The sequence below is a fragment of the Eleutherodactylus coqui genome, chromosome 3 (genome assembly GCF_035609145.1).
Source record: "Eleutherodactylus coqui strain aEleCoq1 chromosome 3, aEleCoq1.hap1, whole genome shotgun sequence".
Lineage (NCBI taxonomy): Eukaryota > Metazoa > Chordata > Amphibia > Anura > Eleutherodactylidae > Eleutherodactylus > Eleutherodactylus coqui.
The window spans coordinates 9,519,179-9,535,636 of record NC_089839.1 but is presented as its reverse complement, the minus strand read 5'-3'; the positions used below and the strand labels follow the sequence as shown (position 1 = coordinate 9,535,636).

Genomic DNA, 16,458 nt, shown 5'->3' with positions numbered 1-16,458 from the left:
GAGAACGATAGTTGCAGCTCGTTCTGAAAGACTTCGATGTCTTTATTGAAGAATTATCCCTCGTAGTTTGTAGTTTTCAGAGCTGAATTAACCTCCCCCTTAAAAGTTAGATTTTGGATATTTTCATCAAAATTGTTGCACTACTTACACGCTTTCTGACGTCCAAAATAAATAAAAGGAACTTTCAAAATGGTGCCCACATCCAGCCCCCTTATGGTAAATGTTATTTATTAGCCATTTTGCGAGGTATCATTATCTGTCTCACAAGCAAAAAAAATTCAAAGACTGAAAATTGCTAATTTTTCAAAAATTTCTATAAATTGTGGGTATTTTTTTAAATAAATAAATGCTAACCACATCGACCAAAATTCGCCACTAACATTAAGTACAATGTGTCATGAAAAAACTAAGTTATTACCACTTAAAGTAACATGCCATTTTTGAAAAATGGGGTCTGGTCAGGAAGGCCACCGGGTGGCTGTAGGGAAAAGCGTTAACTGCGGCACGTAACACAACGTTGTCTTCATCTGGTCGGTATTTACTGCGGTTTAGCTTGAAGGTTTTGAGGTGATCAGGCTGACCGGGAGTCAAACAGCTTGAATAGGTGTTTTTAAGGAGGCGCTTTTCTCCTTTGTTGTTAACTGCGACACCTTGTGCAACGTCTGTACGTTTTGAGCAACATAAGGCAAAAGTGAGCCATTCTGCTAATTATACACAAACTTAACAAGACGCTACTGATTGATATAAAAGTGAAGGTCTTACACCGCTTTAGCCCCGGGGACGGCCTTGTTAAAGAATGCGTTCTGCGAAGTGCTATTCCCCGCCTGTATCGAGTATCCGGTAAGAAGGGGGTTAAACTGTAGTAGAATGTCTTCAAAACAGAATGGAAGAGAAGTATAGTGTAAGCATTAGCACTACAAGTATCATCCCAAACTCTCCGTATCCCATAATACATATAACTATGTAGCAATGCTATATTACATTTTGGAATGAGCTGTTTTATATTGTTGCCTTGTAGATTCTAGTATATGGACTCTACAATAGACTATATGCTGTCGTGAACTCAGTTGATGGCGAGTTCTGTCTTTCAAGGGTTTGTCTACTTTGGACAACCCCTTCACAATCATTAGAGGAGCTTACAGAAAGGTGCCCCTCTCACTGATGCATCTGCTGTTAATTAACTTCAATGGACTATCTATCATCCTTCATTGCCACTGATAACAGCTGATCGGCAGCTCATCATCGATGAAGCAACCATTGGATGGAGATCGTCCATAGTGGCAATCTTTGCAGTGAATGTCCATTTTCTGGTTGCCTGCAGCTGCCACTAGGGAGAGCTCCAGAGCTTACTGCATGCTCTGCATATTATTGAGTTGCATATATAAATGTAGGTGATAAGCTCAAACTCCCTATACTGGCCGCAAGCCAAGACAATCTATTTAAAGGGGTGGTCTCATCAAAGGCGTATTCCCAAAATTGACTTTTTAACATCTATCCATAGGAAAGATGATAAAAGTCTGATTGATGAGGGTTGCACTGTTGAGATCCCCACTGATCCCGAGAATGGGTATCTAGTACCCCCGTCTCCTCCTCAGTATGGGCCATCTGAACTCCCTACAGTGAAGAGGATATTAAATGGAGTGGGGTTCATGCAAATAGCTATTTTCGTCAGTCCAATTAAAATTCAAAGAGCAGCACCATGCATGCTCAATGGCCGCTCCATTCAATATCCTCCTCACTGCAGGGGATGCAGTGATCCTACAGTGAAGAGGAAAGGGGGACACCAAATCCATGTTTTTGGAATTGGTGGAGGGGTCTCAGTGGTGACACTCCGTGTGCAGCCGGCCTTAGTGGGAGTTTCCTGCTGAAGGCCACCCACTATGACCCAAAACTGAATGATACTATGGTAGCTGGCCAGATGCAATTTCCCTGGCAATAGCAGTTGACCTCTCAGTTTCACAGCATTCATGTTATTGCTGCAGAGGCTAGTACTATACTGTGTTTCCCCGAAAATAAGACCTACTCCGATTTTCGGGGAAACACAGTATAGGCTTGAAATAGAAGCCCTACCCCAAAAATTAGCCCTAGCTACACTACATGAAAAAAAAGCAATACTCACCTAGCAGGCACTATTCGGGTCCCTCCCGCTGGGCTGTGGCGCTCAGCACCGCCTCAGCCAATCAGAGCTGGCGCTCGATGAACCTATCACAGCCATTCATTGAATGATATCATTGAATGGTTGTGATTGGTTCATTGAGCGCCGGCTTTGATTCGCTAAACCAAGCAGAGAAATTGCTTGCTGGAGGCGGGATATTCAAGCCTCGTCACCAACAAAAGATGCTTCGTCGGCGTTGAGGACTACATGGAAGCCTGTCGTGGTGCTGCAGCCCAGCGGGAGGGACCGGAACGATGCCTGACAGGTGAGTATAAGACACCCCCGAAAATAAGACACTGTGACTCTTTTGGGGCAAAACCTTATACAAAACAGGGTCTTATTATCGGGGAAACACGGTAGAAGAAATTGTCTTCATGAGACAACGCATTTAACGCCATCAATAGGTGAACCACACGGTGGTGAACTGTACTTACTTGGTAAGGTGGTGACTTGGTCTAGAGTGGAATCCCCTCCGATGCTGAAACACATTGCAATAATACATGAGATGGTAATTAGATGGCTGAATAGGGGCCTGCACTGCTTACAATATTCCTGTTTGTTGCATTCATTCATTTTTCATTGTAACGTTAGGCTCCCCTAAATGTGTGCATATTTAATCAAGGTATTAATTAACCCCAGCTCAATTAATAACATTTGAAACAAAACATTGTTGGAAAACTTCTTACAAATGTGTAAAGGTCATCAAAGCATACTTTATCCTGGCTGGCTCGCCAGACTTTCTATATTTGTACCTTACTGAATGACCACTTTGTTAGAGACCCCCAATCTAACAGTAGATTCAACCTCCTTTGGCCTTTAGAACCATAGAACTTCACCTTGGTGTCCGTTTACAGGTATCAGAGGACCCGGGGTGTGCCACAAAGACATTTCTCACACTATTACTCCATCTTCACCAGCCTGACAGGAAGGGGTCAGCAATTCATGCTGCTTGCTCCAATTCTGGCCTCCCATCAGCAACAGAAATCTGGGTCGCTCTGACCAGGAGAGGTTTTTGCACTACTCAGTGATACAAGTTTTGCGCTCTTTTGCCCTCTGAAGTTGCTTTTCTGTTTCTCTTAGACACAATGGAGCTGGAACAGGTCGTCTGCTGTTATACCATGCGTGCTAAGAAATGGTAAACTGTGCGATCGGATATATTAGTTGAAGCCCCAGCGTTGTATTTGGCTGCTATTAAATGTACAACACCTGTTATTTTCTCGATCGTGCCATTCTCAGTATACTCTCCACACCGTGACATGAGAAACCCCCCGCGGTTGGCGGTGAGACCCCGGCTAGTCCAGCACCGATGACCGGCCCCGTTGGAAGTCGCTCCGATCGCTGGATTTTCCATCTAATGTGGATTCACGCTGAAACTGATCCACGGAAAACTTGTCATGTGATTTTATGCTTCGGGGTCACGGGGAGGATTTCCATACAGGGAAGAGCCAATAGTGAGCGAGCCGGGGGCTCTAATAAAGGGGCCACACCGTTTTGATTGCAATGGTAATCTGATAAACTTGTACTCTGATAATTATGGAATTATACATTTTGTGTGGCGCTTATGATTTGTTACCTCCAGGATAATCCACGATATTGTTTGATTACATCCAGGACGTTGTTGGAACCGGAACCAATTCCATTTCCTGCCTGAAATATATTAAAGTACGAATGATACTATAGCAACAGTAGAAACACGATTATGGCATAAGGCCACAGACAAAACACATGTATGTAAACTCCAGTATATGTTGGGAGGAACATGAGAGGTCACCACTAAACCAATATGTATTCAGTCCACCCAATGGATCTCAGATAAGATTCTGTCTAGTAAGGAGCTGGATCGGGGCCGGAGGACATACAGGGAGGCCCACCTGGGAAGGGACAGGGAGTGAAAGGGTTAAGAGTGAAGAGGAGAGAAGTGTTTGGAGAAGAGTAACGGTCTCCAAGCCAGAAAGAGCAGTCAGCATAAGGATAGCGAATGAAGTGGAGCGCAGCCCTCAGAAGCATGTGTTACACCCCAGCATAGATGGGGAGAGGATCCAGCAGTAGCTCCGTGCTGCTGCTGATGCCCAAGATGGAAGACTGGCTATTGCAGCAGGCGGCGGGGCACTGTCTGGTTTGTCTGCGGTCATCTCCACCCCCTCCTCCTCCTAAGTGTCGCTCACGCCAGACTAGGCCACCCACACACCTGAGCCCGGATGTGGCGCCCAGAGCGCATCGTTGGCTCAGGAGCCACTATGTGGACCCTCCAGACCATGTTCCTCGGTCCTCTACATCTGGCAGGCAAGCGCAGCCTGGGAAGAATCCTAACAGTCGGGCGAGTGCTACGGCAGTCGAAAGACCTCGTGGCAGGCCAGAGGCAGGGCTTGCCTCCTCCAGCACTCCGGTGGCGACTACATCGGCGGCATGTTCCCCTGTTGGCATTCCAGTGTGGGTGCTCCCCAGACATGTGAGTGGACCAGCTGGCGGTGTTTAAGTGCAATACCTGGTCATGAGATCAGTGGTGCAGTGGCTTGATCTTAGTGGGTGGCAGTCAGCTGGCCTCTTTTCCCTGATGATCCTCCTTGGTGGGCCTCAGAGCTACAGTGGGCTTCCTTCATATTGGCTCCTGAATGTGGGCAAAGCTGTTCCGCCTGGCAGAATGCTGCTGGAGTGGATGTGGGAACATGGACAAAGACAGAGCTCTTCTGGGTGTCCAGCTGGTGGGCCCACAGCTCCTGTGCAGCCTGGCGAGTATGGCTCCAAGTTTTGCGCATGCCAATCATTTTTCCACAGTTCTTCGTGAGGTCAGGGATTGTGTGGAGTAGGTCAGGGATTGTGTGGGGGTTATGGGAGTACAGGTGGGGGTTTAGAGTGGGATGGTTAACCGGAATTGGTAAGGAGCGTGAGGGAAATACTGACATGGTGGGAGTGGCAGGAGGTTCATCTCTGGTGTCTGCATTGGTGGATCCTCAAGGGGCAGCGGTGGAATGGTGGAGGGGGTCCTTCTTCCGTAGTAGTGGTGAGGCAATCCGGCATGGCAGTAGCGTTTCCAAATGAGAAAGAGGGGGATGGTATTCGCTTGGATGATAAAGCTAAAGGGGAAGTCCACATGTGCTTTGGGGGCCCCCTAGGGGCGCACCTGGAGGAGGCGGTATAACTATGTGGAAAATTCCCTCCCCTCCCTTTGTAAAAATTTTATTTGGATAAGGGAAAGATGGACGATAGCAAGAAGGGGGAGGAAGAGATGCAGAAATGACGTTTGATCCTGCAGATGTTCATAAGCTGGCTGCAGGCATTCGCCATCTTGGCCAGTGTCATAGGAGAGAAGTTGCCAGAGATTGTTTGTCACTTTTCTGCTATATGGATATCATCGGATATATGGGGGGCAAACATGGCTCTGCTATGATAAGCAGGTCCGACACAAGAAGGCGACGTCCGACGATTCAGTGGGATTATAAAGACATTAGCCTCTAGTTACGGCTCATGGTCCCTTCTCGTTATGGGGAGCCTTTTCCTGGAGAAGTCGGTTCATCTGGGTCCTCTGGGCAGTCAGGGCAATCCAAAGCCAAAAACCTGGTGTGTGCTGGCAATATAATGAGGGGCCAATTGTAAATTCAAACACGCATGCTCCATCTGTAATGGCACGTCCCATGGAGCGGACCATAGTTTTTGCAAAGGAAAGGGCAAGGGGGCATCTTTCGTTGGCCAAAGAGATGACTCCAAGATGCTTCCGTATCTAAATAGATTCCCTGATCCAAAAAAAGGCATCCTTGTTAATGGCGGATTTCAAAGATGGTTTTCAAACTCCTCCCCCTTCACATTGGGCCCCCTTATCTACAAAAAGTCTTAGGTAGTGACAAATAAATTGGCAAGAGGTGGGCCTTGGCCGTTTGGCCAGACCTTTTAGCGTTCCCTCTTTTCCGGACGTGGTGGTTTCTCCTTTCAGGGTGCTACCCAAGAAGAAGCCGAACAAATTTTACATTGTGACCTTTCCCACCCCAGGGGTTCGTCAATGATGGTGTAGACCGTGAGCAGTGCTCTGTGGTGTATACATCATTTGATGCTACTGTTGATTGCGTTGGGCAGTTGTGGTTGGTTTGGCTCATCTGGGACTTTCTCGGTCAAATCCTGAAGAGTCTGTTAAATATAAGGTAGTCATCTTGGTGGCTAGTGGTACCCCCGAGCCAAAGCTGGTGTCAGCTGGGGGTAAAACATGGGTTCTTGTTAAATATGTTTTTGGGCACCAGAACTTGCAGTTTCAGGGACCTCCCCGTTTTTTGCTATAGATTTATTTCATGAGATAATTGTTACATGTGGCTATTTGTCAATAAAATGGCTGCTGTGGCCAATGTGATCCAAATCATTGTACTATGTCTTTATTTCATAAAGGGGCGGGGGTTGAGGGATAAATGGGGTGGAGGGATAGTCCAAGGGGACCTGACTCTACAAGACCCTTGTCATGCACTTACAGTATAATATGCAAATAATGTAAAATCCCCATCTGCACTGATTAACTCCCCACCTACTCCGTCATCAGGACCTTTCAAATCACTGCAGATGCATAAATCTCCCTAAACGCCCTTTTACATGGGCTGATATCAGTATTAAATGACGTTGCGCCTTCTTTGTCTAAACTCCGGCTGCAGCGCCGCCCCAGCTTTATCGCTGCCTGAGGCGAGGGGCTCTACTTGCCTCACAGATGGAGGAGAGGAGCCTCTCTATAGTTCGGATCAGCAGAAGAGCGGCATCTTCACCCCTAGGTTTACATGTAGCTTTTGGTAAAATGCACTAGACAAAACCTACTCAGGGGTCACTGCCTATTATAATTCCTACATAAAACATTACAATTCCTTACAGTCAGGGAATCGCCAAGGGCTGCGACGACGCTGATGTCTGCCGGCCGAAGCTTGTGAACTGGAAATAGATGAAAAATAATGAATACTCTACATCCATATAGATGCAATAAAACAGATTTAGGGCTTCTTTAGACGTACGTATTTTTCATCAGTACTTTGTGAGCCAAAACCAGAAGTGGAACGAGCGAATAGAGAAAGTATAACGGGAAGATCTGCATTTCTTCCGTATTTCTGGCCCCGCTTCCGGTTTTGGATCACAGTATACTGATGAAGAGTACGCCCGTATGAAGGAGCTCTAACTCCAAGAAGGTGATCAGTAGGAGGAAACGTTCAGTGAGCTGGATTGTTGTACCTGAAGTTGGTTTTACAGGAGATGGACTGCGGTCTGTACACTCCAGTTTGCTCCCGTATACCTGCAACACAGAACAGTAAATGGGCACATTGCAATAATTACCATGACTTTGTACAGAGATGATCCTCACAGTTCAGTTTACGATCATTTCTATATTACAACCTCACAACTCTTGTTTTCTAATGATGCTATTAATCCTGCACAGATTCTCCAAACCCAACAGCAATGGGACCAGTTAGGGCTGGGCTCCCTGTCTCCAACAGACCCCCATAGCAGTGCTGGTATATACAGTATATCCTGGTTAACATAAGCTGCAAAGGAGGAGATGCAAGACAGGATTTTATACAGAGTAAATAAAACCCATTTGGTACCCCATACTTGGACCTTTTTAGTCTAGGTCTCCAGACATGAACATGGCCATTGTCAGCGCCCAAATTAAACCTTAATTCATTGCTGAAGTTAACCCGGTTCCACTTCGCAGCGTTCTGGTTTCGTCGTTCGTGATACTACTGCAACTGGAGGCATCAGTGGGGTCAAAGGCTGCAAACGTAATGGGCACCGCGAGACAAAATGGCCTTCAGCCAAGCACTTGGAAATGGTTCCGACAGACACAGGGGTCTAACGATGACGCCACTTGTCTTTGGATGGCGGAGCTGCTTATGCTTGTTGGATGATATTCTGTACTGGTGGTCTGTAGGGGGCGTCCTGAGCCCGGTCAACTTGTGTGCCCCCATCCACTGATCCCAACACTTCCTAACAGTCTGGTCAGATGGTCCTCTCTACTGGTGGTCTGTTGGGGGTCCCGAGCCAGGTCACCTTGTGTGCCCTCACACATCCACTGGTCCAAACACCTCCTAACAGTCTGGACAGAACGGTCGGTGGGGGACAATTCATCGATACGACCATTCAGCTTCTAACGGGGTGAAATCTCTTCTCTGCGTCGTAGAGGCGTCTAGTGGTCAACAAGCTCTACACAAGCGGAAGAAGAGGTCACTACACGCAAGGAGCCTCCGAGAGCCTCTTATGGGCCAAGGGGTGAACCACTTTTAGGGCCTCCGGTGACAAGACCGTCCATCTAATCCCCACAACTCTCATCATTTACAGATCTGCCTGAGATGGATCCACAGGACGGGTTTTGCAATCAGACAACTCCTTCTAGGTGCTACATGATTGTTGTTACAAGAACTGTCATGGAACCCTTGTGGACATTGTGTGTGATCCCAATTGCAGTCCAGTGGCCATTCTAAGGTTTACATAATCGGTCAATGTGCTGGGCAGGACATATGAGTCTGCCAATGAATGATAGGGCACGCTGAGTCCGCAGGGACGTGCTTGCTAATGGTATTAATAGGGAGAGACGGGAATGGAAGCTCCAACCATGTAGCGGAGCAGTGTCAAGTGAAGTTGGCTGCTGACGTGAAGTGAAGTTGCTGAGATCAAGTGAGCTGCTTTAAAAAGTGAAGCGCTGAGTTGAGTGCGCCAATGTGTCAAGTGAGCTGTCGTTGCAGAGCAAGCTGCTATTGTAAAGTGTGCAAGCAAGTACCAGAGCCCGAGAGAAGCTGGGTGCAGCCGAAGAGTGCGACCTATGGAGAAACCCTGGAGCCTCCAGGCCATGGAAGCAGCATGAACTCCGGTCAGTGTCCTGCTGTATTGTTGAGAGGCTGGAAGCCTTGAACAAAAGATATGCATCCCCTGTATAGTTCCCGTATGCCACGACAGACCTGCTATGTGCTTAAAGAGACTGTATATAATGTGTGTGGGCCATTACTGTGTTGCCAAGTTCTAAAGACTATGATCCATATTCAAAAGACTTTCTTGCCAAGTTCCAAAAATTGTACTGCCACTTTAGTGCTCAGGTAAAGACTGTTCTAGTTCACTGCTGCGTGTGTCTCCTCATCTCTTGATTAATATTCCTGGGGGTCCCACAAGTGTGGCCGGCTATATAGCTCTGCAGCCCCAATGACTATTCCAGCCTTTACTGATGACAACAAATTTGATTGACAGTGAGCCGTAGGGACGGCCCACTTGACATTCAAAGATTCGGGAGTCCAATCTGGGTGGTAGGGGGAAGTAAAAATAAAAGAATCCCCTGAGCTGTGAGCTATACAGGAACCGTAGATATGGAGGAGGGCTTCTTATGACGTAAAAGGCATTCATTTTTCAATTTGCAATATAGATTTACAAACACTGTATTGAAATATATATATATATATGTTATATATCTGATTCATTGATACTCTGTGTATAGAATTATGTTTGTTATTTGACATCGGAGTTTCCTACTTGGGATATGTATATTGCATATATTATATATGCCCATCTATACTATCTCTATGGGGTTTTTTACATCCTTACATACACGATTACCGCTATCTTTATTTGTTCCTATGCCTGGCTTTCCTCCCTACCTTTTGTTTTATACTAACTCCCTAAATTCCCCCCCGGCTCTCATGACTTAACAGGTGTCAGTATTATACTCTGAACACACCCACTCAGCGACTCATTCCCTCCCCTGGGCTGACTAACACAGGTACTCGTTTTTTTAAATCAGGGGCCTAGATTTGTATCTTGCTATAAAAGTTATGTGTTAACTACATTTTTCCGCTGTTGATTAAGGCCGCTGTCTGGTCGAAACGCATTTACCTGTCAGATGTTTGCGTTCTAATCAATAAAGTTATTTTTGGTACTACAGCGCAGTACCAACCCATGCCACTGTGCTATGATCAACACTTACTGCTTCCTGTGCTGACCGCAATCAGAGCGGTCGCAACAATCAGTTGATTAGTGGGGGTCCGAGGGGCGGGTCCCCGCCACTCATCAATAGAAATAATAAAAGACGTCCCAAAATACCCCTTTAAAGAGGGCCTGTCATGTAAATATGTCAGCAGGGCCACCTGTATAGCTTTGCAGTCCCGACCCGGTTACTATTGCTGCCTTTCTTTTGTTCATATTCCCCCCCTAACCCTCAGATTTGGCTCCTGATGCTTGGAATGTGTCAAGTGGGCCGTCCCCACCACTAACTGTCAATCAAATCAAAGGCTATAGACCTATGTAACCAACCCAGCTTGTGGGACCCCCACAGGAAGATAGATCAAGAGATGAGGAAACACACATTGAATACCCCTTTAGTGATAATATGAATACTCACTGGGTCAGGAGGAATGGTTGGATACACACGGTTGCTATTGTTCGCCGTCTTCACATACGGGTCATTCTAATAAAAAAAGGTTTAAAACTTTTTGTTTCAATTTTTATGGTTTTATATACATGTTTTTTAATGTTTTTTAGCTTTTAGTTTTTTTCAGCATCAATTCTTTACAAATCAGTCATCTACACCCTTTAAGCCCAGCTGCTAGCCCATGGATACCCTCCCCTGGCTGTCTCTTTTCAATGTGCGCTCTGGAACTGCCTGTCGGCTTGCAACAAACTCCCCACCATCCGCAACTTTTTCACTGCTAAATCTCTAAATCTACTCGCTCTCACAGAAACATGGATACAGCAGTCTGACACGGCCTCCCCTGCTGCGCTGTCCTACAATGGCCTGTAGTTCTCCCATACCCCAAGACCGGAAAATAGGCATGGTGGAGAAGTAGGTGCTCTCCTCTAACCGCAATGCACCTTCCAGGTCATCCCCTCGGTACCCTCACTCACTTTCCCATCGTTTGAAGTACATACCCTACGGCGTTTCAGTCCGCTGTCCATGCGAGTAGCAGTTATCTACCGTCCCACCAGTCCTCTCCGCCTGTTTCTGGATCACTTTGCCGCCTGGCTCCCCCACCTCCGATCCTGCGAAATCCCAACCCTCATCTTGGACAATCCTAACATCCCCACCAACAACTCCATCTCCCCATCTGCCTCTGATCTTCTATCGCTCACCTCCTCCCTTGGTCTCTCACAGCCTCTCCCACTCACAAGGATGGCAATACTCTGGATCTGGTCTTCCTCCGTCTCTGCTCTGCTTCCAACTTCACTAACTCCCCTCTCCCGCTCTCGGACCATAACCTCCTCTCCTTCTCTGTCAAGCTCCCTAGTATGTCTCCAGACCCTCCTACCTACCGTACATACAGGAAACTTCAGACCTTTCACCCCCAATACTGTGCTGAGTCCCTACAGTCCTCTCTGTCCCCTATCTCTCTCCTCTCCTTCCCCAACCTGGCTGCCTCTCACTATAACACCATCCAGCGGTGCTCAAGAAGTGCTGAATGGCTGTGGAGGAAGTCTGTGGAGAAATTTATGCTAAGAACCTACAACCTCGCCCTCCACCGCGCCAAACAAGTCTACTTCACCTCTCGTCTCCTCACTATCTCACAACCCTAAACGACTCTTTGACATTTTTCACTCCCTCCTAAGCCCTAAATTGCACCCTATCGGATGTGTAAGCAATATGCACTGCTCTGGGCCGTGGACAAATCGTTAAAACATACTTTTTGGGAAAAGGAAATCCTAACACTCTTTAGGAGCACACATTCTTTTTGAGGAGGTCGGCACACCTACTTTTTAGGGGGCACACATACTTGTATAGAGTGCACTTACTTTTTGGGAAGGGCTCACCTACTTTTCAGGGAGGCGTAAATACTTTTTTTTGGGGGGGGGGGGGCGGAGTGTTGCACATCATTTTGAAGAAGTGAGTCATCACCAATTCGCCTTGCTTTTTATATAAGGGCTATCAGAATTACCCAGCTTTGCAGGGGTGTATTTCATGTGACTCTTTCTTGCTTGTGTGTGTGGTTAAAAATGTTTTTTGCCGCTGGTATGAAGCCAACATAATAAACATAACAAAGTAAAGTTGGAAATCGCAAGGGTACAAGGAAAATGGCCGGGTTGTTATGTGCAGGAATTTGATGTCTCGTCAGTGGCATCCAAAAAAGATTTAAATTATAGGGGCTGTCCTGTTACAGGCTTCAATAGGACCCCTATATTAAAATAATAAAGTGAAGTATACTTACCCCTCCATAGAAGCCGGGATCCAGTACTGCAGCACTGCTCTAGTCCCAGTGATGACTGTGACAGATGATGTCACAGGAAATCAAGTGATCTCTGCAGCCAATGAGAGACTGCAGTGTCACTGCTCATTCTCCTGGCATTGGCGCTCACACCCTGAGTGCCATGATGCCAGAAGTTCAGGAGCGTGACACTGCAGCCTTTAATTGGCTGCAGGGGTCACCTGATTTCCTGTGACACCATCAGTCACAATCATCACTGGGACCACAGCATTGGATTATGGCAGCTGCAGAGGGATAAGTATGCTTGAGTTTATTATTTGAATACAGGGGGCCTTATTGAAGCAATGCTGTCCAGTAACTGGACAATCCCTTTAATATTTCCATTTATATTCTGAGGTTTTGCGAAAATGTCCTAGAGAGTTGAAACTTGGTCTAAAACTTTCCGAAGCTCCGGAGGTAATAGATATTAAGTGTAGATTTAGCACTCTTACCTCTGGTGGGCAAAAAATACTGTTGTCCTCATCGAATCCCTGGTTATCTGTCTTATTTCCAACAGGTTCAAACTAAGAGTCAAATATAAGACGCATTAAGGAAAGTAACAATGGACGTCCCTCTAAACACGGAAAATGTGTATCAATTCATTAACAACCAACAAAAACTCATTAAAAGATAATATATGGCGTCATGGCCAATACAGGAGGAAATGTGGGGAGGGCGCAGAATAGTCCTTGTGATGAGCTCCCTTATAGGACTCATCATCAGCTTTAGACAAGGTTTGCAGGATAACTACAACTTCATACGAGCGTATCCGTTTATGCGTTCGCCCGTACAAACCGCATATTCGTAGGAATGAATTTTTGCCACAATTGACTCCCGACCTTGATTGGCGTATTTAAACCCATTCACACGGGGCGCTGCTGCGTGAATGTAAAAAAACACGCTGAACCAATGGCAAGCAAAAATCGGGATAAAATGCTCAGAATGACAATTAATACCTAATTAGGGCCAGCGGTCTGCTTTTCCCTCTGTTGTACGCAGGGTAACTCCCACCCTCTCCCTTTTTTCCAGCTGCCATACAAGTCTATGAGAGCTTACTGCGTAAAGCGGCAAAAGATACCTTTTCACGTGCTGTATAAAAAAAATCTGAAAAACATCGAGTAGGTCCCATATTTTCTCACGCAGAAAAACCACATCCGTCTGAATGAAGCCGTTAAAGTCCAATGCTTCGCATGATCGCGTTTTATGTGCGGAAATACGGTCATCTGAGTAAAGCTGCATTCACACACACAGATGATCGCTCAAAGTTCATCAGAAGCTGACAGTTTTGAGCGATTATTGTGCATAGGTATTAATGTGCTAATCAGCCATTTAGTACTTCATTGCATGTATTTAGAGAACAGCGGGTGGTCTGTTCTCTAAATACATCACTATTGTTCTCCAGCAGGACAGCGGCTGTTAACAGCTGTTAAAGAATGTTATCAGCGCTGACCGCGGAGAACACAGCGTGCGGTCCCTCTTACCTTCTCATCCTGAGGGACAAAGATTTCATGTGGACTTGAAGTCAGCGATAGACGAAAAGTGCACAATAAGTGCACAACAAGCGCACATTTACACAATTATCGCTCAAAATACGGCTTTTGGGCTAATTTTTAGTGATATAATCGTTGTGTATAAAGGGCCTTAAGCCCTGAGCTTGATAAAGGGATTTATCTTGCGAACTCACCATGTTTTTCCATAAACCGCGTGCGCCCAGAGCGTGAGCTTTCGCTCCAAAATGGAAGCAATCTGGAGCCATGAAGGAGCTGTCGGGCACGCCGTTCTGTACAGAACACAAATGAAATCTTGGATTAGAGTTTCTGAACCAAGAAATACCAAAATGTCTGCCAAGGGATGGTCCCTTCTGTAGGGTGGCCACCTGGACTCTCGCCCAAGGGGCTGTAGCATAAGGTTTGCATTAAAAGTGGACCGAGTAACTTCTCTGGACGTGAGGGATTGTACAATTTGGGATTTTTACCTCATCTCGTGGGATTTGAATACGCTCCAGGAATGGCTGGATGACGACGGTGAAATCTTCTTTGATGTCGTAGATTCCGCTTTCTACTAACTGGCGAGTTTTTTCCTAAAAAATAACGGAGTTATATAGATGATATTTTTCCTATTCCATTATACACCTGATTGATAATCTCAGACGTGTCGCTCTTAGGCTCTATTCATATTGTGTTTGCAGTGAGTGTTGGAAGATCGCACCAGGAAATCTTTCTGCGCAAATGTCAAACGTATCCATAGGCCCCATCTACTCCATGGAACCCAAAAGAGTGTCCTTTGCCTCCATTGGGCTGGTATATGTTTGTATATCTTTTTATGGGTAGGTTCACGTGTGGCGAATGCACAGATTTGCGGCTGCGGATAATTCGCAATGTGTTACAGTAGCAGCAAAGCGATTGGACGTTTGATGAATCCCATTCGCATGCGGTGGAACAAATCTGCAGCATAAATTGACCCGAATTGCAGATTTTAAATCTTCAGTTTGTCGATTAAGGCTCCATTCACACAGCAGACTTCATCGAGGGTTTGGGCACTGATTCTGTAAATGAGCACCAAAATCCACATAAAATTGTTACCCAGAGATCGTGATGTGGATATCATGGTGGATCCACACAACATCTGACCTACATGTGCGCATGGATTTTACTATAATAAACCTCAACAGCTCGGGTCGTGTAAACCCGGCTTCAAAAACTTTCAGAGCATTTAAAACAGTTTTTTAGTTCCCATACTATTAAATGGGACCCTAACTTTCGTATGAGGCTGGGCAACCTGTTAATGACATTCGGTGACATAACCTATGGTGCAGGGATCAAACTGATCCCTTAGGAGGGTGATCCCACGGTCAGTTCCACAGGATGCGCTCCTGCATGTTGTCTGGACGCTGGGGGAAAAGTTTAGGGGTCAAAGACAGTGACAGCCGCCGGAATGGAGCAGCGAACAGAGTGAGTTCAATGCCTGTCGAGTTGCTGCTTGAGGTATACTATGGGGGAGACATTGTTAATATTGGGGCCACTATGGGTGACACTATTACTACTGGGGCCACTATGGGGTCCCTATTACTACGGAGGTCACTAACAGGGTCACTGTTACTCATGGGACCACTAATGGGGGCACTAATACTATTGGGATACTAACAGTAGTTACTATTAATACTAGGACCACTAATGGGGATACTATTACTACTGAGGCCCTTAATAGGGTCCCTATTACTATTAAGGGCCACGAATGGGGTCACTATTACTACTGGGGCCACTATGGGGGCCACTTTTAATACAGGGACCACTAAGGGGGACACCAATAATACTGGGGCCCCTATGACTGACACTATTACTACTGGGGACACTCTGGGGACCACTAATAATACAGGGACCACTAAGTGGGACACTAATAATACTGGGGCCACTATGGGGATCCTATTACTACTGGTGTCACTATTACTCATGGGACCACTAATGGGGGCACTAATACTATTGGGACACTAACAGTAGTTACTATTAATACTGGGACCACTAAGGGAGATACTATTACTACTGAGGCCCCTAATGGGGTCCCTAATACTTTTGGGGCCATAAATGGGGTTACCATTGCAACTGGGGCCATGAATTGGGTCACTATTACTATTGGAGGCACGAATGGGGTCACTTACTACAGGCACCATTAAGAGGGTCATTATTACTACTGGGCGTGCAATCACTTTGTCACTTCAGTGAAAAGTAAAGTCTCAATGGTTCATATAGCTGTTGGGTATTTTCTATACTGGCGCTCTCAATGCCTGTAAAATGAGTGCTTTTTTTTTTGGGGGGGGGGGCATTTCACGCAGACTGGGACGTAATGTGAACAGAGCCGAAGCCTGGGAGCACGCAGGGGCTGATTTGCAGATTCCTCTGCAGATCAGCCGCGGTAGGCCTGCCTCCAAGCCCACACCATTGGGTACGGATATTGAAGCGGTTTTATTGCGCATTTCTGTGTGACGAGGAGGTGAAGTCCACAATGTAAACAGCAATAAAACTGATATGCTACGGAACTGATTTCCGCACCGCTTGTCAATTTCCGCGCGGTTTGGTGCAGATTATTTTCGCAGCTTTATGAAGTCTCATCCACTTTGCTGCACAGGCTACGGAA

General features: G+C 46.2%; 1 protein-coding gene across 1 annotated transcript in view; it reads right to left on the bottom strand.

The window, feature by feature from the left end:
- Positions 1-16,458, bottom strand: part of PLB1 (phospholipase B1) — a 108,977-nt gene that overhangs the window by 45,630 nt on the left and 46,889 nt on the right. Inside the window, exons 26-34 of the mRNA XM_066594451.1 lie at positions 14,303-14,407; positions 14,012-14,107; positions 12,780-12,851; positions 10,494-10,559; positions 7,346-7,406; positions 6,993-7,051; positions 3,729-3,802; positions 2,590-2,633; positions 763-871 (exon numbers count right to left, since the gene is read on the bottom strand). Coding sequence (XP_066450548.1) covers positions 763-871; positions 2,590-2,633; positions 3,729-3,802; positions 6,993-7,051; positions 7,346-7,406; positions 10,494-10,559; positions 12,780-12,851; positions 14,012-14,107; positions 14,303-14,407 — 686 coding nt within the window. The remainder of the gene's footprint in view (positions 1-762; positions 872-2,589; positions 2,634-3,728; positions 3,803-6,992; positions 7,052-7,345; positions 7,407-10,493; positions 10,560-12,779; positions 12,852-14,011; positions 14,108-14,302; positions 14,408-16,458) is intronic.